This window comes from Antedon mediterranea, chromosome 2, assembly GCF_964355755.1.
Source record: "Antedon mediterranea chromosome 2, ecAntMedi1.1, whole genome shotgun sequence".
NCBI classification, from domain to species: domain Eukaryota; kingdom Metazoa; phylum Echinodermata; class Crinoidea; order Comatulida; family Antedonidae; genus Antedon; species Antedon mediterranea.
The window spans coordinates 27,006,100-27,025,534 of record NC_092671.1 but is presented as its reverse complement, the minus strand read 5'-3'; the positions used below and the strand labels follow the sequence as shown (position 1 = coordinate 27,025,534).

Below are 19,435 nucleotides of genomic sequence, written 5' to 3'. Positions count from 1 at the left end.
AACGACCCTTTAACATTCTCGGCGTGGTACGGTTGGAACACTTTATCGTTTCAAAAATTAATTAAATAATTTTCAGTGTATCACCGGGCGGTTTGGAATTTATTTCTATGCCTGTTGTGTTTATATATATATAAAAGTATCTCTCGAGATCCCGCTTAGTGAATAAATATACTGAATTATAGATGAGGGCGTATCAATTTGATCTCTGGTGCGCGTGCGTACAACTGAGGACTAGTTGTGTTCCAACCGTACCACGCCGAGAATGTTAAAGGGTCGTTATCCGATCGAGTTAAAGAACAATACCATGAAAGCCCCAGTGGTCTAATGGTTAGGGCAACTGCATATCAAGCAGACGGTCCGAGTTCGAGTCTCGGTTGGGGCGACTTTTTCTCATTCTCACAGATTTCCTCATCTTTATCGTTTCAAAAATTAATTAAATAATTTTCAGTGTATCACCGGGCGGTTTGGAATTTATTTCTATGCCTGTTGTGTTTATATATATATATATATATATATATATATATAAATCCAAAGGCAAATTACTGAAAAAAATGACAATGCTGTGGGTATCAGTGGCTGGATCTCAATGGAGATACAAAAATAAAAAGCGAAAAGCTAAATCAAAACGATAAAGTAAACAGCCAGAAAAGTTAGCAGAGCTTTCGGGCAACACTAGCCCTTCATCAGTGCAAGTGAAGGAATTTGGATAACGTCATATTATATATATATATATATAATATAAATACTGAAAGATGAGGGCGTATCAATTTGATCTCTGGTGCGCGTGCATACAACTGAGGACTAGTGCTGTTCCGTCGTACCACGCCGAGAATGTTAAAGAGTTGCTATCCAATCGAGTTTGAACAATACCATGAAAGCCCCAGTGGTCTAATGGTTATGACATCTGCATATCAAGCAGGCGGTCCGAGTTCGAGTCTCGGTTGGGGCGACTTTTTCTCATTCTCACAGATTTCCTCATCTTTATTGTTTCAAATTAATTAATTAAATTTCAGTATATTATCACCGGGCGGTTTCGAATTAATGTTCATTGCCTAACGTGTTTATATTACCGCCGTACCACGCCGAGAATGTTAAAGAGTCGCTATCCAATCGAGTTTGAACAATACCATGAAAGCCCCAGTGGTCTAATGGTTAGGACATCTGCATATCAAGCAGGCGGTCCGAGTTCGAGTCTCGGTTGGGGCGACTTTTTCTCATTCTCACAGATTTCCTCATCTTTATCGTTTCAAATTAATTAATTAAATTTCAGTATATCACCGGGCGGTTTCGAATTAATGTTCATTGCCTAATGTGTTTATATATATATATATACACCGGGCGGTTTAGAATTAATGTTCTTTGCCTGAATTGTTTATATATATATATATATATATATATATAAATATAAAAAAGTCTAACCATTCCTTCTTGCACTGAGGAAGGGTTAGTACTACCTGTAAGCTCTACTTCTACTCTTACTTTATTGTATTGATTCAGCTTTTTGCTTATTTTATTTGTATCTCCATTGAAATCCAGCCACTAATAGCATTGTCATTGTCAGTAATTTGCCTTTTGATTTATATAATAAATAAAAATAGAAGATATTATAGGCCTATGTTCTCTTGTACAATGGCACCTTTAATAATAATTAATTTAGAATGTGTCTTTTCTTGGTTACACCAGCCTTTACATGTAATATTTTACAGTTAAAATTAAAATCTTTAGGGTATTATTCATGGTAGGATCAATCCAGCATTGTAAAGGCCAACTCAGGCAGCGTTGTACGACGAGGCTCGATGAATTGTCTCGTTGGGAAAAAACTAAACATGTTTAAAGTTTTCTCTACGACCTAAAAACTATGCCCAACGCTATCTCAAGACGGCTCGTCAAGACGTTTTGTCAGGCCTCGTCGTACAATGCTGTCTGAGTTGGCCTTAACAGTTAATATAACTGGTATTGTCTACATGTCAAATTTCACCCCATTAATGTAAGTTCTTTATATATTTAACCATGCTTTCATTTCACAGATTCGTCGAGCTATCGAACAGTCTTCAATGTTACGAACAAGAACCTAATCGAATTGTTGTCTATATCTGAACAAAACACTTTCCTTGAAAAAACACGTGTCATCTGGCCTACTGCGATCAACTTGGTTATTTACAGTATTATTGATCCAGGAAAGAGAACTCCAAGCTTGGAACACCAAGACCAAAACAAAGGGTGGGTATTCATAGGGACCATGTTAAAATTATTTTACTGTAGTTACTGCAGTGACTATAATTTTTTGACTTTTTAATTTGAAATGCACAACTAAAATGGTTAGGAAGGTTTTAAAGTCAACAGAAGAAATGATGTTGAAATAAAATAATGTCAGTTTGAAAAAGTAGAGACTACAGAAAAGATGGAGATAAAGATAGAGCACCAGATATAACCCTAATGACCTTCTTTTTGAGGAGTTATACATTAATAATAGAGTATTGTCGCAGCAGACAATCTTCCCTTATGACATATGTGACAGTAAATTAGATGTAGCCAAGTTTTTGCTTTTGCATTATTGGAATCAGTTCAAATTTATCTACAATAAAATTAGCAACAATAGTGGACAATGTACAGTACCATGCAAAGTAATGAAGAAAAGATAAAAAAATCTGAGATCTGCTTCAAGCAATTGCTAAAACTAAGTGGAAATGGGCAGGCTATGCTGGAAGACTTTGAACAATAAATGAACAAGCAGGACTGTGGTTGAGCAACCAAGGATAGAGAAAAAGAAAAGAGGCAAACCCAAAATGAGACTGGTTAAGAATAGCAAAAGAGAGAAGCAATAGATAGCTTTGGAGGAGAGTTATGTCAAACTGTACTGCCAAATTCAGAAGTTAGCATTTTATGAAGATTGTTTTTAGTTTATTTTATTACTTTCAGTGAAGCATATAAAAGGTTTCAAATGTCACAAAAAGGCGTGTTTCTCCAACTATATATAAACTGAAAAAAAATGTATTACATTTTGTAATATTTTTCACTATAAACCAACCTTCGACTTTCAATGGTGATAGAAACAATAAGAAGATATGACAATGTTGACATTTTGCCTGTGAAACATGTGCATATTTTACTGTAGTTGCTTTACAAACATCGGTCCGTAAGATATATGTTTATAATCAATTATAGATGCTAATATTTTTAGTTTTTTCATAGCACCCTCTATAGTTTAATGTATTATCATCATTTATAGTTTCGTAAGACCTGCCGATATTTTGTTTTTCCAAATTCCTTATTACTATATCCTCCACTGTTTCTTTTTGTTTAAAAACGTATGCTGTGATCTAATAAAAAATAAAATCCTTCACTGTACTATTTAGCTCTAATAATAAATAATTTTAATAGTCCTTTATGGTTTACTTCATGTCATTTAACCTACAGTATGTATCAGCCTGTAACTACCACAGAACCACCTGGTACATTGTTAGAGCCTAAAATATAAATGCCTATTAAGTGACTTGTCATAGTATTTAAATTTGCTGTCGTTGATATAGTATGCAAATTTGCAGATTTTCAAAATGTACTTAACTTACAATAATGGATAAAACTCAATGTATTCACAGGTGTTGCAGATACAGTACTAACATAGTGGTATACAAATAGTTAATGTTTATGAGTTGAATGGAAAAATATTATCATGAGTTGAATGAAGCAATGATGAGTCGAATAGGATCGAAGACCCAAGGATTGATAGTGGATCATTTACCAAGCTAAACTTCAAATTATATATCGAACACTAAAATAGTTTAGCCATACTTCCTACAGTAACATGTTTTGTATAAAAGTGCTTTATACTATATTTAGTACAGTAGAACACCTCCTTTTTGACACCCCTATTAAAGGGACACTTTCATTTGAAATGAATGAAAAGCAATGTCTCAACACTGCGTTCAAACCCATGAGAAATGAACGGGAAACAATACAGTATATGTTTAAAAACCCTATTAAAGGGACACTTTCATGAGAAATGAACAAGAAGCAATATATGTTTCAACACTGTGGTCAAGCCCTATTCAATAGACAACCCTATTAAGGGGACACTATCATGAGAAATGAACAAGAAGCAATATATGTTTCAACACTGTGGTCAAGCCCTATTCAATAGACAACCCTATTAAGGGGACACTATCATGAGAAATGAACAAGAAGCAATATATGTTTCAACACTGTAATCAAGCCCTATTCAATAGACAACCCTATTAAGGGGACACTATCATGAGAAATGAACAAGAAGCAATATATGTTTCAACACTGTGATCAAGCCCTATTCAATAGACAACCCTATTAAGGGGACACTATCATGAGAAATGAACAAGAAGCAATATATGTTTCAACACTGTTATCAAGCCCTATTCAATAGACAACCCTATTAAGGGGACACTATCATGAGAAATGAACAAGAAGCAATATATGTTTCAACACTGTGGTCAAGCCCTATTCAATAGACAACCCTATTAAGGGGACACTATCATGAGAAATGAACAAGAAGCAATATATGTTTCAACACTGTGATCAAGCCCTATTCAATAGACAACCCTATTAAGGGGACACTATCATGAGAAATGAACAAGAAGCAATATATGTTTCAACACTGTGATCAAGCCTTATTCAATAGACAACCCTATTAAGGGGACACTATCATGTGAAATGAACAAGAGGCAATATATGTTTCAACACTGTGGTCAAGCCCTATTCAATAGACAACCATATTAAGGGGACACTTTCATGAGAAATGAACAAGAAGCAATATATGTTTCAACACTGTGGTCAAGCCCTATTCAATAGACAACCCTATTAAGGGGACACTATCATGAGAAATGAACAAGAAGCAATATATGTTTCAACACTGTGGTCAAGCCCTATTCAATAGACAACCCTATTTAAGGGGACACTATCATGAGAAATGAACAAGAAGCAATATATGTTTCAACACTGTGGTCAAGCCCTATTCAATAGACAACCCTATTAAGGGGACACTTTCATGAGAAATGAACAAGAAGCAATATATGTTTCAACACTGTGGTCAAGCCCTATTCAATAGACAACCCTATTAAGGGGACACTATCATGAGAAATGAACAAGAAGCAATATATGTTTCAACACTGTGATCAAGCCCTATTCAATAGACAACCCTATTAAGGGGACACTTTCATGTGAAATGAATTAGAGGAAATACTGTATATGTTTCACCTTTATTAAGGGGTCACTTTGTTTGGTCATGGAAGGAGGCCCCTTAATAGATGTTGTATTCTTTTTAAAATTGAAAGTGACTATGCAATAGCCGTGTTAATTATGAATTATTCACACATTAACATTTTAATTTTACTTTTACAGTGTGATTGTTACAGTTGCCTCTTCAAGTTCATTTTCTGACAAGTTAATAAACGAATACAACATCTCCGATTGCGACAACGCAGGGAACAACACTGATACTCTGGCGCATCCGTGGAACCAGATATATGCACCTGAGTTTGTTATTGATTGGTGTTATGTTAAATTGGTTTGTTATACTTTTAATTATTTAAATTTAAATTTTATGTGATCAAAAATTCTTTTTAATGAATACTAATTACACTATTAGAACAAAATATTACAAAACATGTATTAACGATTTAATTTACAAGTTGGTTGTTTTTAAATTAATTGGTAATATTAATATATTCTATAAAGTACAATATGTTACTTAATTAAAATAAGATTAAAGAATAATCATTTGATGTCTAGTCTACCTCATACAACCTGTTTTAATTAAGGTTATGAAACTTCTTCTGAACAATACCTTATTTAAGTTACTCACACAGTGGCTACTAACTTTTTATATATATATTGTTTATTTAATATTTGGTAAAACCATTAAAAGGAAAATCTCAGGACGGTGTCCCAAATAAAAGGTCTACTGTACTAAGAAACAGCAGACAAATTGTTTCTGTTGCCACACAGACTGCGATATATAAGGCTGTACTGTAGCTCCAAATTTGAATAGCGATGCACTTGTGTAACACATTACATACTTATATTACTTGTTTTAATGTCATACACATACAACAGGAAGTTACTCGCCAATTACAGGATAAAACTAAAACTAAAACTAAACTTTATCATCCTTGTATTAAACTAAGTCTCATTTGAGAGAAAGTAAAAAGTGAAAGAGTAGAACAGCTACAGTATGAGTACAGCCCTGGCACTGGGTCAGGATTTACCCCTACCACTAGGCCAGTATTGAACCCTGCACCTTGGAATTGAAAGGCAAGCATGTTAACCACTAAGTGTAAATATAGCAATACCGTTTATTAAATTCTTGCTTTCCAGGTTATTGTAGAAGAAGCGGCAGAAAAAATTACACCGTTAAATCTTGGCGGAGATTTTGAAGCACCAGAATACACATCTGGCCGCATAAAAGACATTCGTCAGAGCTTTTACATGATAGTGGTGTTGCCTATTGCTGTTGCGTTTCTTGTCACATGTCTTCTTGGTTACCTGATGTTTTGCCGACGTGAAGGAGTGTAAGTAGAATGAATTTGATATTTCAATTTCTGTACGTTTTAGTGTAAGTTGGGGTCAGCTTGAGACCGCAAACGTTGCAGCTATACCTTATTCCATGTAAACTATTTTGTGGTGAACAAGATTGGAATCAATTGAGGTTTTTGAAACTATTTATAATTTTGGTTCTTTTTTGTGTGGAGCCATTTTGTGGTAAGAAATTCTACTCAATAGAAACAAACCTTTGGTGATATACTATATTTACCTATGAGTATCCTTCTTGGAAATTGCACTTAAACTAATATTGAATAATTCATAGTAATTAATGTATATATTGCACATCTACACATAAATGAGTATTCTAATAGAAAGAGCAATATGGATTAATTAAAGATGTATTGTCCCCCTGAAAAATAATTTTTTTAAATTTTTTTGTTGAATATACCATTTTAATGTCACATAATAGTTATTGACTTCGACCAAAAATCGAAACAAAAATTATTTACCTGAAAAAACTGTAATTTAAAGCAAAAAATGGTCAAATTGGCTGCCAGCCAATGGATTTCTGGTTGAATTTAACCATTTATCATTTTATTTTGTAAGTGAAAACATTATTTTTCCCCGTTTTTTTTTTCTACGGAAGTGATTTACTTTATTAAAACTACAAAATAACCTCTTCAAAGTCTGATTTAATTAATCTACATTTCTCATGTTTTTGAACTAGTATATAATATGAGAGGTATAGGTTAGAGACCTACTGTATTTGTGCCATATTGCTTATATCCATGGGCATTACATTATGCATAATAAAAAGCTTGTTATAGCATTTTAGTGTACAACGCCAACAGATACTGTAGGGTATTAGCCTACAATACGTTGTAGCGTATTATTGTAAAATGGAATAGAGGACTGCTTTAGTGTATGGCCCTACTGTAATTCAACGTTGTATCCAGTCAGAACATTTCCTGTGATGACGCGAAACAATGTTTGACCCTGTTTGACCCAGGCCGACTAACCCCCAGCCTTGTAAATGTGATGGGCTTCAACATCATTGTAGATGTAATGTATGCATCACTAATAATATAATCATATAGTTTATACATCACAGTGACAAAATGAAAAGATCAACCATGCTGATACACATAAAAACTAACAAAGAACTTAATATAACTTGAAAGATGTTTTTAAAACCATGTGTACACCATTATATTGAATTAAACTACAGAAAGATCAAGACATATACCCATCTTCATGGGCCTTTCTTTTTGCTCTTAAATTGGGGAAAAAAATGATTTAAAAGATAAAATTATTCTTGATCTTTCGCTATCTCAATTGCTTCTCTGTATGATGTCACTATAGTTTGATGAATATTTATTAATGTATGCATATTGAATTTTTAAATTATATGGACTATGTGGAGATAGTTTTTCCAAATAGACGGATCTAGTGGGACGGATAGCCCTAGCATAATTAAAATGCAAAAGATAAGCACTTCATTTTACAATTGTCTAGGTCCTGGGCCCTCTAGTGACTTCTTGCATTGACTATATTTTTCTGTATGTTATACAACCTTAACTTTGGATATATTATGTGATCATGGTATTCCGAAATAAAAAGATGAACGAATGAATATCAATTTATTCATGACATAATCATAATTTTAATCATTAATTAATTAATAATTCAAACACCTAATGGCCAACTCAGACAGCGTCGTATGACGAGGCCCGACAAAACATTTTGACTCGTCGGAGCTGTTGAATCCCGACGAGACGAGTCGTCTTGATATGTGCCAGGCTTAGTTTTTACGTTGTCGCGAGGACTTTAACCATGATGCCTAATTTTCTGGCCTGGTTGTAGGACGCTGTCTGAGTTGGACTTTATATGAGTATAATCCCATGCCCTAGTATAATCCCACCTTCTAATTTAGGATAATCTGGACACAAAACTTTGTTTTAAAATGTTATTGTTAATATAATCTGAGTATAAACCCAACCCTATCTTTGACTGAACATCAAAACGACAACAAACTTGGATATTACTGTAATTAAGTTATAAAAACTACTATGTAATCGCTTTGCACACCTTAATATTAAATGTCCAGTGTTTTATGTAAGAAAGTCTGTCACAAAATGTTGCTGTGCCAACGTTTTTCGCATTGGGACTAAAACAAAGACTTTCTACTTATTGCACATAAATGACAGCTCTTTATTTATTCATTTAATATATTAATAAAAGTATTAATAATACTGTCAATCAAAATAAACACTGTGGGATTTAAAGTCATTATAACAAAAATAACATTTTTGTGTTGTAATATTATCATAAAACTAATTCAATTATGGAATCAGCTTTTGTATGTATTATTATTTCAACTGATCTAATACAGAACTGGTAAATCAATCATTAGATCATTATAAAAATAATAATGTTTTATTTGGAAGGAACAAGTACTTAGTTGTTTAATGTATACATCACTATTAAAAGATCAGCCAAAACAAAATTATCCTTAGGATCCTCACGAGACAGTTTGTGACCCTATATATTTATATTTTTTTTTTAACAAACTGTCTTGTTTTTAAATCATTTTTAACGTTTATGATAACGTAATTGACCAGGTCTCCTCTGCCTATGATGCAAACATTAATAATACGTATATTGCACCTAACGAAATCTATAGATTAGATAAATTTAGTAATGACGCTATATTTAAATTCCCGAAGTCTGCCTCTTCATTGTGATGAAATATCAACCCTATTATCTTACTCTGGACACAAATTTAGTATTCTAGGATTCACAGAAACATGGATAAAGGATAATACCTATATTGATCATCTTAAACATGATGGTTACAATATAATAAACAAAAACAGAGAAGGTAGAGATGGAGGTGGAGTCAATCTATATGTTAAAGGAAGTTTAAATTTCAAATCACGACCTGACTTGACTATAGATGATAATATATCCGACTCACTCTTCATTGAAATCTCCCAAAAAACTAAAAATATTATTGTTGGTATTATTTACTGTCCTCCTAACTCTCCGATTTCCGATTTTACTGATAATCTTGAAAAGGTCCTCCATGCAGTTAATAAGGAAAATAAACACTGCTTTATTCTAGGCGATTTCAATATTGATATTAGTAAAAATAAAGCTAATACCAAAACATGTATTGATACCATTGAATCTTCCTCTTACTTTCCATTAATAAACAATCCAACTCATGTAACTGAAACAACTTCAACACTTATAGATAATATTTTAACTAATTATAGAAATCTGAATCCTGAACCATTACAATCTGGTATTATCACATCTAAAATAACTGACCATTATACCATTTATATTATTTTGAATGATCTCAATATGCCCTTACATAACACAGCATCATCTACAAAAATTAAAATCATTAATCAAACTACAATTAATGATCTTATTACTAAAATTGTGCAAATTAATTGGAATCCACTTTACAATTCAAATGACACTAATACTAGTTATAATATGTTTATTAAAGAAATACAAGATGCGATTGAACAAACCATTCCATCTAAAACACCTAAACCAAGAAAAAATCATATAAAAAAAACCATGGATTACTAGAGGTATTCTTAAGTCAATCAATAAAAAAAATGTATTATATAAAAAACATTTAAAATCCCCAACACAATTAAATATATCAAAATTTAAGAAATATAGAAATATGCTTACTAATCTAATCAGAATTAGTAAACGTAATTATTATTCTCGTATTTTATGTAATGCTTCTAATGACGCAAAGCAGACTTGGTCAATTATTAATGATGTGCTCGGCAGAAACTCTTGCCAAAAATATTGTCTTGCCTGTAAATGAAAACTACAAGCAATACCTTAATGGCAATTTTCCAAATTCAATTTATTTTAAGCCCACTGATGATTTAGAAATTATTTCTATTGTTAATAAAATGAAACCATCTAACTCTGAAGGCATTGATGACATTAGCAGTAAATTACTTAAATATATTATTCCATATGTAGCATCACCTTTATCATACATCTTTAATTTATCACTTGAAAGTGGTGTTGTACCTGAGCTAAGCAAAATAGCAGGGATATTTCCTCTATTTAAGTCTGGTGATAAAAACATGTTTAATAATTATCGTACAATATCCATTTTACCTGCTCTATCAAAAATCTTAGAGCGTATTGTTTATAACCGTTTGTATTCCTTTTTAGATAAATTTGCTATCATCCACAAAGAACAATATGGGTTTCTTAAAAAAAGTTCAACCTTTATGGCTATACTTAATCTTATTGAAAAAGTACAAGCTGCCTTAGATAGAGGAGATACTGCTATTGGAATATTTATTGACCTGAGCAAGGACACGATTGACCATTCGATTTTATTATGGAAACTTGAATACTATGGTATTAGGGGGTCTGCACTATCTTGGTTTAAAAAGTATATATATGGAAGAAGGCAATATACAGTCATTAACGTAATTTCTTCTGAACACACAACTAATAATTATGGAATACCCCAAGGAAGTATTCTTGGGCCATTATTATTTATCATATATATAAATGATATTTTTATTTCTTCAAATATTTTAAACACGACTTTATTCGCTGTTGATACAAATCTGTTCTTATCAAACCCCAATTTGAATACACTTATTGATATTGTTAATTCTGAACTTATTAAAATTGATAAATGGCTTAGGTGTAATAAACTTTCTCTTAACTGTGATAAGACTAGATATATAATTTTTAGAACTAAAAGAAGTAAAACTAGAATTTAATTCGTCACTTTGACGAATTATAGGTGATCATTTTTATCATTTTAATGAAATTAACACTTTTTAAACATGCACGTACGTTAACATGCGATCGTAAAAAGCTGATGTACGCCATCCTATGACATGATGCATATACACTTACCGTATAGTGCTGAGTTGTACCTATTATGTGTCATATACAATATGTACAGTATCTGTATATCTATATACAGTGTAGCAGAGGTGAAATTACGGGACCCACATCATGTTCTATTTTTTTGGTATGATGGAATTATCAAAATAAACTCGAAGATGACAATTTCGAAAGATAATTATTGAGCAAATAAATATAAGGATTGGAAGAGAATTTGACACGTAGAAGCGCAATGCGCGCTCTTTGAAATTTGTATAACTTCGACTAAAGAAATTTAAAAACAACGTTTTAACTTCAACTAGCCATATGATAACATCACAACATTCGATAGGCTTAATTTTTATATGAATTCATATCTACATTTCATCAGCTTTCATAATAAATTATAATCATCAAGGTCACATTTAATTCGGAAGAACTGTAAGATATTCAAATGTATGGTGTAGATGAAATTACACGACCTACGTTATTCAAGTTTTTATGACGTCATCAAAATGAAAATGTTGACAACTCATGAGAAAGATAATTAAATGAGCAATCATATACAAAAAATTTAGCGAAAATCGGGCACAAAATAACCGAGATGCGCTCAGTTGAATGTGATAATCTATGACAAAAGAGAAAAAAACCTAATTTTTTAATTTGAGTGGCCATTTGGTGACCTCACAACATTTTGTACGTCAAATGTGTACATGAATTTATATCTAGAACTCAATGGCTTCCAGAATAATTAAAAAAAATTGGGGGTCATCGTGCATTCTGAAGAATGATTTTCATTTTAAAAATGCCTTATTTTTCATCATTTTCAGCACTTTTATGCAGTTAATGTGCGCATTTTGTCATTTTTAACATGCTCGTGTAGCGTTATTTTAAGTCGGAACGAACTCAAATTCGGTGAATGTACTAAGGATGGTGAGTAGAATGCGATTTCTACAAAAAATTCGTATTTTTACGCTTTTTAAGAATCGCGCGCTGAAAAACGCATTTGGCCTAATTCATGCTCTAAATTGATTAAAACTTAATTTTGAGCTTTTTAAATTTTGAACGCGCGATTTTACGCGCATGACCCTACGTCAACCTCTTATCAGCTATTGTAACATTATTTGGTTTAATTCATATGCTTCTTTGATAAACTTGCTAAACTCCAGAAAAAAGTGATACGAGCTATAACTTGGTCTGATTATTGTGCACCAACAATTCCTCTCTTCCACATACATAATGTATTAAAAATTGACGATATTCATAATTACCAAATTGGCATTTTTATGTTCCGAATATTGAATAATCCTGATTTACGATTTTTAAACCTTAAAAATGTTACTGATCATAGTACAATACTAGAGGAAAATGTCAACTTCGACCTCCTCTTCGAAGACTAGTTTCTACAAGTCATAGTATTGCTGTTTCAGGTCCTCATGTCTGGAACAACTTAGATATGACTTAAAAATGCAAAATCCATCAATGTTTTTAAAAAATTGTATAAGTTGAATTTAATTAATAAGTACAAATCTTAATTTCTGCCGATGTCAATGTTATTTTATATATATATATTAATATATTGTATATTACCGGGCGGTTTAGAATTAATGTTCTATGCCTGATTTGTTTATATATATATAAGTATCTCTTCGGAGATCCCGCCTCGTGATTAAAAATACTGTAAGATGAGGGCGTATCAATTTGATCTCTGGTGCGCGTGTGTACAACTGAGGACTAGTGCTGTTCCGCCGTACCACGCCGAGAATGTTAAAGAGTCGCTATCCAATCGAGTTCGAACAATACCGTGAAAGCCCCAGTGGTCTAACGGTTAGGACATCTGCATATCAAGCAGGCGGTCCGAGTTCGAGTCTCGGTTGGGGCGACTTTTTCTCATTCTCACAGATTTCCTCATCTTTATCGTTTCAAATTAATTAATTAAATTTCAGTATATTACCGGGCGGTTTAGAATTAATGTTCTATGCCTGATTTGTTTATATATTAATATATTGTATATATCCTTTTATAGTTTTAGCTGTTTAGTTTTTTTAGGTCTTCAACCTTGTACAAGCTCTTAGCTTTTTGTTGTTGATCCTTTTCATCTTTTATGCATTTTATCTTTGACATGTTTTATAATTTTTGTGTTTTTTTTTATGAATGAAATGAAATGAAAATCATCAGTTTATTTATTTTCTTGATTATTCAATGTATGTTAACATTATTGATTAATTATTGTTAAATTAAATTATTGATTAATAAACTGTTGATGAATAAATGTATATATGAATTAATTAATTAATTAAATGTTACAATTTAGTATTTATTACATTCAAACAAATTAAATTCAATTTTCTAATTCAGTAGTAAAAATAATAGGAAAGTGTTAAAACAAGCATTGATACCATTATAGGGCCTACCTAATTTGTCATGTTTCAAATGGGATGAAAACACCCCTTCTTGAATGTAACTGTAATTTTAATCGTGTGTCAAGAGTCGGCCAATACAGTAAGTTTGCTATATAAAGCAAGAACGTTTTAGTTTTTTTTAAACGCTATGCCGTATGAGTCGAAATAATAATTTATCTACAATATGTTCATACCAAATTCTATTTTTTGCCAAGATGATAATTTATAAATAAAGGACTTCATAATTTTCTGATTTTGTTTTTAGTTTAAAGGCAATGTACTCTTCACAAGTTGCAATTTGCCCATGACTCATCATTTATATTTGTACACCTTCTAGCTCAGGCATAACCCCCTCATATGAACATAGCCTTAAGAAAGGAAACAGGAATTAAAACACTTAAAGAATTAGTAACAGGTATTTTAAGTCGATTATAAACATTTCCTTTGTTTTTATGTGATTTAGGTCTATAACATGCATTACAATATTCAAATTTTTAGTTTGTAAGTCAAAGGAAATAGAAGAATTAAGGGTGCATTGCAAGAATTATATACATACTCATGAGGATATTATTTTTCCATGGATCACTAATTATGATTTGTACAACTGTTCAAACCTACTACCTTTGATTTTTGTGTATAAGTTTACCCATAAACTAGCCCCAATATCTCTGGTTTAAGAGGTAAACATAAACTACAGCAATTGCATAAAATCTTTAAAACTATTTGAAGGCTAGAAGAATATTTAAGAATATTTATTAACAAATGTTTCATCTTTTTTTTTCAGCGTTAAAAGAAATGTTAACACACCAGAGTAAGTTATAAAAGTTATTAAGTTACAAATTGTGTTTGTATTTGTTATTATGTAACTGTAACTGGTTAAAGGCAGGAACACTACAAACCAAATCTATACAATCAGTACAGTTTCAAACCTTCTCACCCATAATAGTTCTTTATAGGAAATGTTAGTTTAAAGAAGGTCCAAAAAGCAGGCTATATCCCAACAGTCAAATGGTTTGCAAACATTTTCACAATTCTACCTGGTCAGAGAGTAGAATAAAAGATGAACAATACAAATTGTATTTCACAAGAAACAATCTACCGAGTAAACTGAATTTATGTTCTCTCAAAAGTTGCAAAGCATTTCTGAAAGTGTCGGTGCATTACAGCACTATCACCATAGAGTATTACGTGCCTTGTTTAAGCTTGGTTCCCACTAGGACACAATGCAAGGACGTAGACACAACAAGCAAGTTGACCAATCACACTCGACTGTTCAAATATTCTATCGCTTGAGATTGGTCAAATCACTTTGCGTTGCATTACAACCTTACGTTGCGTCCTAGTGGAAACCAAGCTTTACAAGCTCTCATTACTGCATTAAAATGTTACTTCTTTTTAACAGAGAACAACTTATTTACCATAAAAATATCAAAAAATCAACAAAAGACCTAAGGAAGATGAACAATAGAAGAAAGAACCCTGGAACAGTATCACATCCCAACAGTCCAAACTCAGTCTATCAAACAAGATTCAGGTCAAAGTAAGTATAACAAACAACTTATGGCACTGCACATTGTTTATGTGTTAGGGTAGCTGGCTATGATACTTGACTATCATGTAGAAGACCCGGATTCAATTGCAGATAAGAATTAAAAATGATCATCATTAATTTCAAAATGGCCGAGGCTCAGAGGTGAGCTTGAGGGTGGGTCTTAAAGAGGCACCCTACACACTTTGTAGGCATGACCTGGCCTAGAAAAAGCAATGAATATAACCTTACAATAAACCAATACAAAAGGTAAGAAAGTATGTTTTACAACTGCTAGACTATAAAATACCCTAATATTTTAAATAAAATTGAATTGATTCTTACCTGCAGCCCCCTGCTAACAGCCTTCAAGTTTATTGAACAAAACCAATTTTCAGGTCCCAGTAGAAGTACAAAATAGATTTAGTCATCACATATTCAATTAACATTAAACATGTTCATTTTAAACCTACCCTGCACTGTTTGCAACGTATGCCTGGCATATAGAATCTAGAGCAAACAGTCGTCAGTCTCTAATCCTGTTGTCTGAAGATAACATTTTTTACAAACCTTTATTCATAAATTCAAATCATGCATATTACAATGGAACAACAGTTACTACATGATGTATTTAAAAATTAAAATGATGTTCTTAAGTTTTTTTGTTTTTGTTTTTTTTCTTCAATATTTCATTCAGAGGCCTTAATCTTGAGGAGCCTCTGCAACATATAATAAATATGAGCTTAGCACAGAAGTTGGAAATATGTATTACAAAATAGGAAACATTTTTTAATAAATCTTTTGGTATAAACTAAATATTTCTGGACACAATTAAAAAAAATGATATGTTAGTGATATGACATTATCCATATATGGGCACATATTTTTTTTGTCACATAAAGTTTGGTAGTGTAGGCAGAGCCTTTATTAATCAGAAAGCCTTTCGCATGAGAATTGCAAGTCACTGTTGGGTAAAGAACTCTTTCTACCCACTTAAACGATTATTGAAAATATGCATCAAATTAATCAACATGACTGTTTTTAATTTCTGAATATATGTTTTTAAATAAAGCTGCACATGGTGTCTATCATCAACCCCGGTCACATGTTGTTAATCTGCGTACCCCTTTGTTCAAGTTTCCAAATCAGAAGGGTCTCTTTAATTTCAAACTGACGGGGTAGATTATCACATTCGGCTAAAATCTATGTTTGGTACCACTGTGTGTGTTGAACTGCAGATTTCCTTTTTAAGCCTGTTTAAATGACATCATAGTGCTTGTTTAGTCTCGCCCCGGGGTATTGCGTGGGAATAGGAATGTGTATATAAAGTTGTTTTGATGCACTGTCTTTCTTTCTTTGTTTAGTCCCGCCCCGGGGTTTTGCGTGGGAATAGGAATGTGTATATAAAGTTGTTTTGATGCACTGTCTTTCTTTCTTTGTTTAGTCCCGCCCCGGGGTATTGTGTGGGAATAGGAATGTGTATATAAAGTTGTTTTGATGCACTGTCTTTCTTTCTTTGTTTAGTCCCGCCCCGGGGTATTGCGTGGGAATAGGAATGTGTATATAAAGTTGTTTTGATGCACTGTCTTTCTTTCTTTGTTTAGTCCCGTCCCGGGGTATTGTGTGGGAATGGGAATGTGTATATAAAGTTGTTTTGATGCACTGTCTTTCTTTCTTTGTTTAGTCCCGTCCCGGGGTATTGTGTGGGAATGGGAATGTGTATATAAAGTTGTTTTGATGCACTGTCTTTCTTTCTTTGTTTAGTAAATACTGACTCATACACAATTTAAACCCAGACCCTTGGATTGGAAAGTTAACCCAAAGTTACAGTAGCTCTATTTAAAATGGTCCTTTATAGATTTTAAAGAATAGAATATCAAAATAAAACTCTTTCGTTTTCTCAAATGTAGTAGGCCATCATCTGAAGAGGAACCACTAACCAGTTCACCCGCAGCCAACCCTGAAGCATCACCACCAGTTTATCGTCTGCTACCACTACCACCAGCAGAAACAAGTTTTATGTAAGAGCAGACTATGTTCATGTTTGTGCTTATTAACATTGTGTTACCTTGTGTGCACGCTTGTCGGTGGCATCACAAAGACAAAAGTATTGCAAAAGATTAACACTAAAAGTTAAATTATTTCGTGAGGTGAAGTATGAAATCTTTCAACTCATGAAATTATTTGTACTGCACTCATAAACATTTATTATCTGTCTATCAGCATTTCATTTACTATTTTAACCATATTTTAAATCTTCAATACGCCACTTACTAATAAGAAAAACCTGTATTTTACAACTTAGTTTTATGCTATTTAAACCCTTACAGTTAGTTCATGTTGACAGTTCTATAACTTCTCATGTTACGCTCTAACTTTTCACAAACCAATACCAAATGTTTTTTGTTTCTTACTACATTTGTAACTAATTGTAGAAATTCAAAAGGGAATAAGAACAAGGAATAGATGAATAATTAGGAAATAACCAAGAAAGAAAGCCATTATATTAGTATCGGTTTCAAACAGAATACAGTTTAAATAGCATTGTTGATAAATTACATTCATCCAGCATTTCCACTGGAGAATGGTTAGTTAATATATGATCTCTTTCCAGAGCATCATAGCAAATTGCTAATCAAAATTGAATAGTCAATGCTCATATCATATCAATCCAGTTGCTGAAAACTAAATATCTCCCATTTTTACCAGAGATCATAGCAATTGCCAGACTGGTTTAACGTAAAAAATTGTAAAAAGATTGCTAGAGAAATAGTTAATATATGATAATATCTAGCATAGTAAATTGGTACACAAAATAGTTTTAACTATTCAAAATATAGCGTAAATATAGAGTATAGCGCACCAAATTACTACAGGGGAAACAATCGCCACAAGCTAGTCTAGTTAGGCCTGTACAGTATATACCATTACTTCAGCTTGAAATCTCAACAAGTTGCCTTGCCCTTTACTAAAGCTGGTTTGTACAATGTATTTTCCAAATCAAAAGAACTGAATAGTATTTAGTTGGGTATAATATAAAGATTTGAGTTTTTACATCATTAAATTGGATAAAAAAATACATGAAATATACACTTTTTTACAATGTGTAAATTCCATTTTATTTCTATAAAACCAAGGCAGAGCTTTTACATTGTTTTTTTACACTATTAAACTCAATGGCTGTACTACAATTAAAGCAATTTTCTAAATCTGAAACGACAGAATTCATGCATTTATGCTGATTAATTTTGACTTTAATTGATCAAACCTCAATAAATAATTAGATCCGGCTCCAGCATGACGACTTCACGCTTATCTACTGTATTTGTCTTACCGCATAGAAATAATCTAAAAACTGTGATTAAATTTGACCAAAACCGTTAAAATGCTTTTTATTGTTATGTTTTCCTGTTATATTTATCAATTCCAAAGTTTTCCTGATTGGAATTTTGTATGACAGTTTACCAATAACTTTAATTTTCAAGAATTTATGATGTGTAAGACAACACTAGTACAAACAGTAGGCCAACAATTCAATATTAACATCATTGTTGTTTCGCTAAACATATTACGTCTTCTTTTTATGTAGCACCACCAGCAGGCATTTAAAAAAAACTACATTCCAGTTTAAATATAGTTAGGGTATATGCCATGTGTGCAAAAATATTTTACCTTTTATTAAAAAATATTATGCTAAATCGCTGTCTACAACCTATACTAAATATACTGTAATATAAATTCTGTGGCTTGATCTCAATAGAGAGATACAAAATCTATCTCCTCATAAACCACATGATTAAAACAGTCATTAGTCTGGATATATTTGGATGTATTGTATATTTTAAACAAATTTGAAAATGAAGTTGCAGAGAGAGCTAGGCATCATAAATTCATTAATTAAACGGAAAACTGCTAGTAATATTAACTTCCACTCATTGTTGCATTTATTCATTTCATTAAAACCAAACAAAATTTAATCAAGATGTGCTATACGCCTACTGTATCACACCTACACTCTCACGTTTTAACAAATACAATTCATTACATGTTTAATTTATAAGATCACTTTTTAGATGGCTGTATACGACTTCTAAAGCTA

At 32.2% G+C, this 19,435-nt stretch overlaps 1 protein-coding gene across 3 annotated transcripts in view; it reads left to right on the top strand.

The window, feature by feature from the left end:
• The window catches only part of LOC140040818 (epsilon-sarcoglycan-like), a 44,589-nt gene that overhangs the window by 21,889 nt on the left and 3,265 nt on the right, over positions 1-19,435 (top strand). For all 3 annotated transcript variants that reach the window (XM_072087042.1, XM_072087040.1, XM_072087041.1), the window contains exons 6-11: positions 2,028-2,220; positions 5,371-5,536; positions 6,346-6,539; positions 14,593-14,619; positions 15,211-15,348; positions 17,247-17,357. In XM_072087042.1, the coding sequence (XP_071943143.1) occupies positions 2,028-2,220; positions 5,371-5,536; positions 6,346-6,539; positions 14,593-14,619; positions 15,211-15,348; positions 17,247-17,357 (829 nt within the window). The remainder of the gene's footprint in view (positions 1-2,027; positions 2,221-5,370; positions 5,537-6,345; positions 6,540-14,592; positions 14,620-15,210; positions 15,349-17,246; positions 17,358-19,435) is intronic.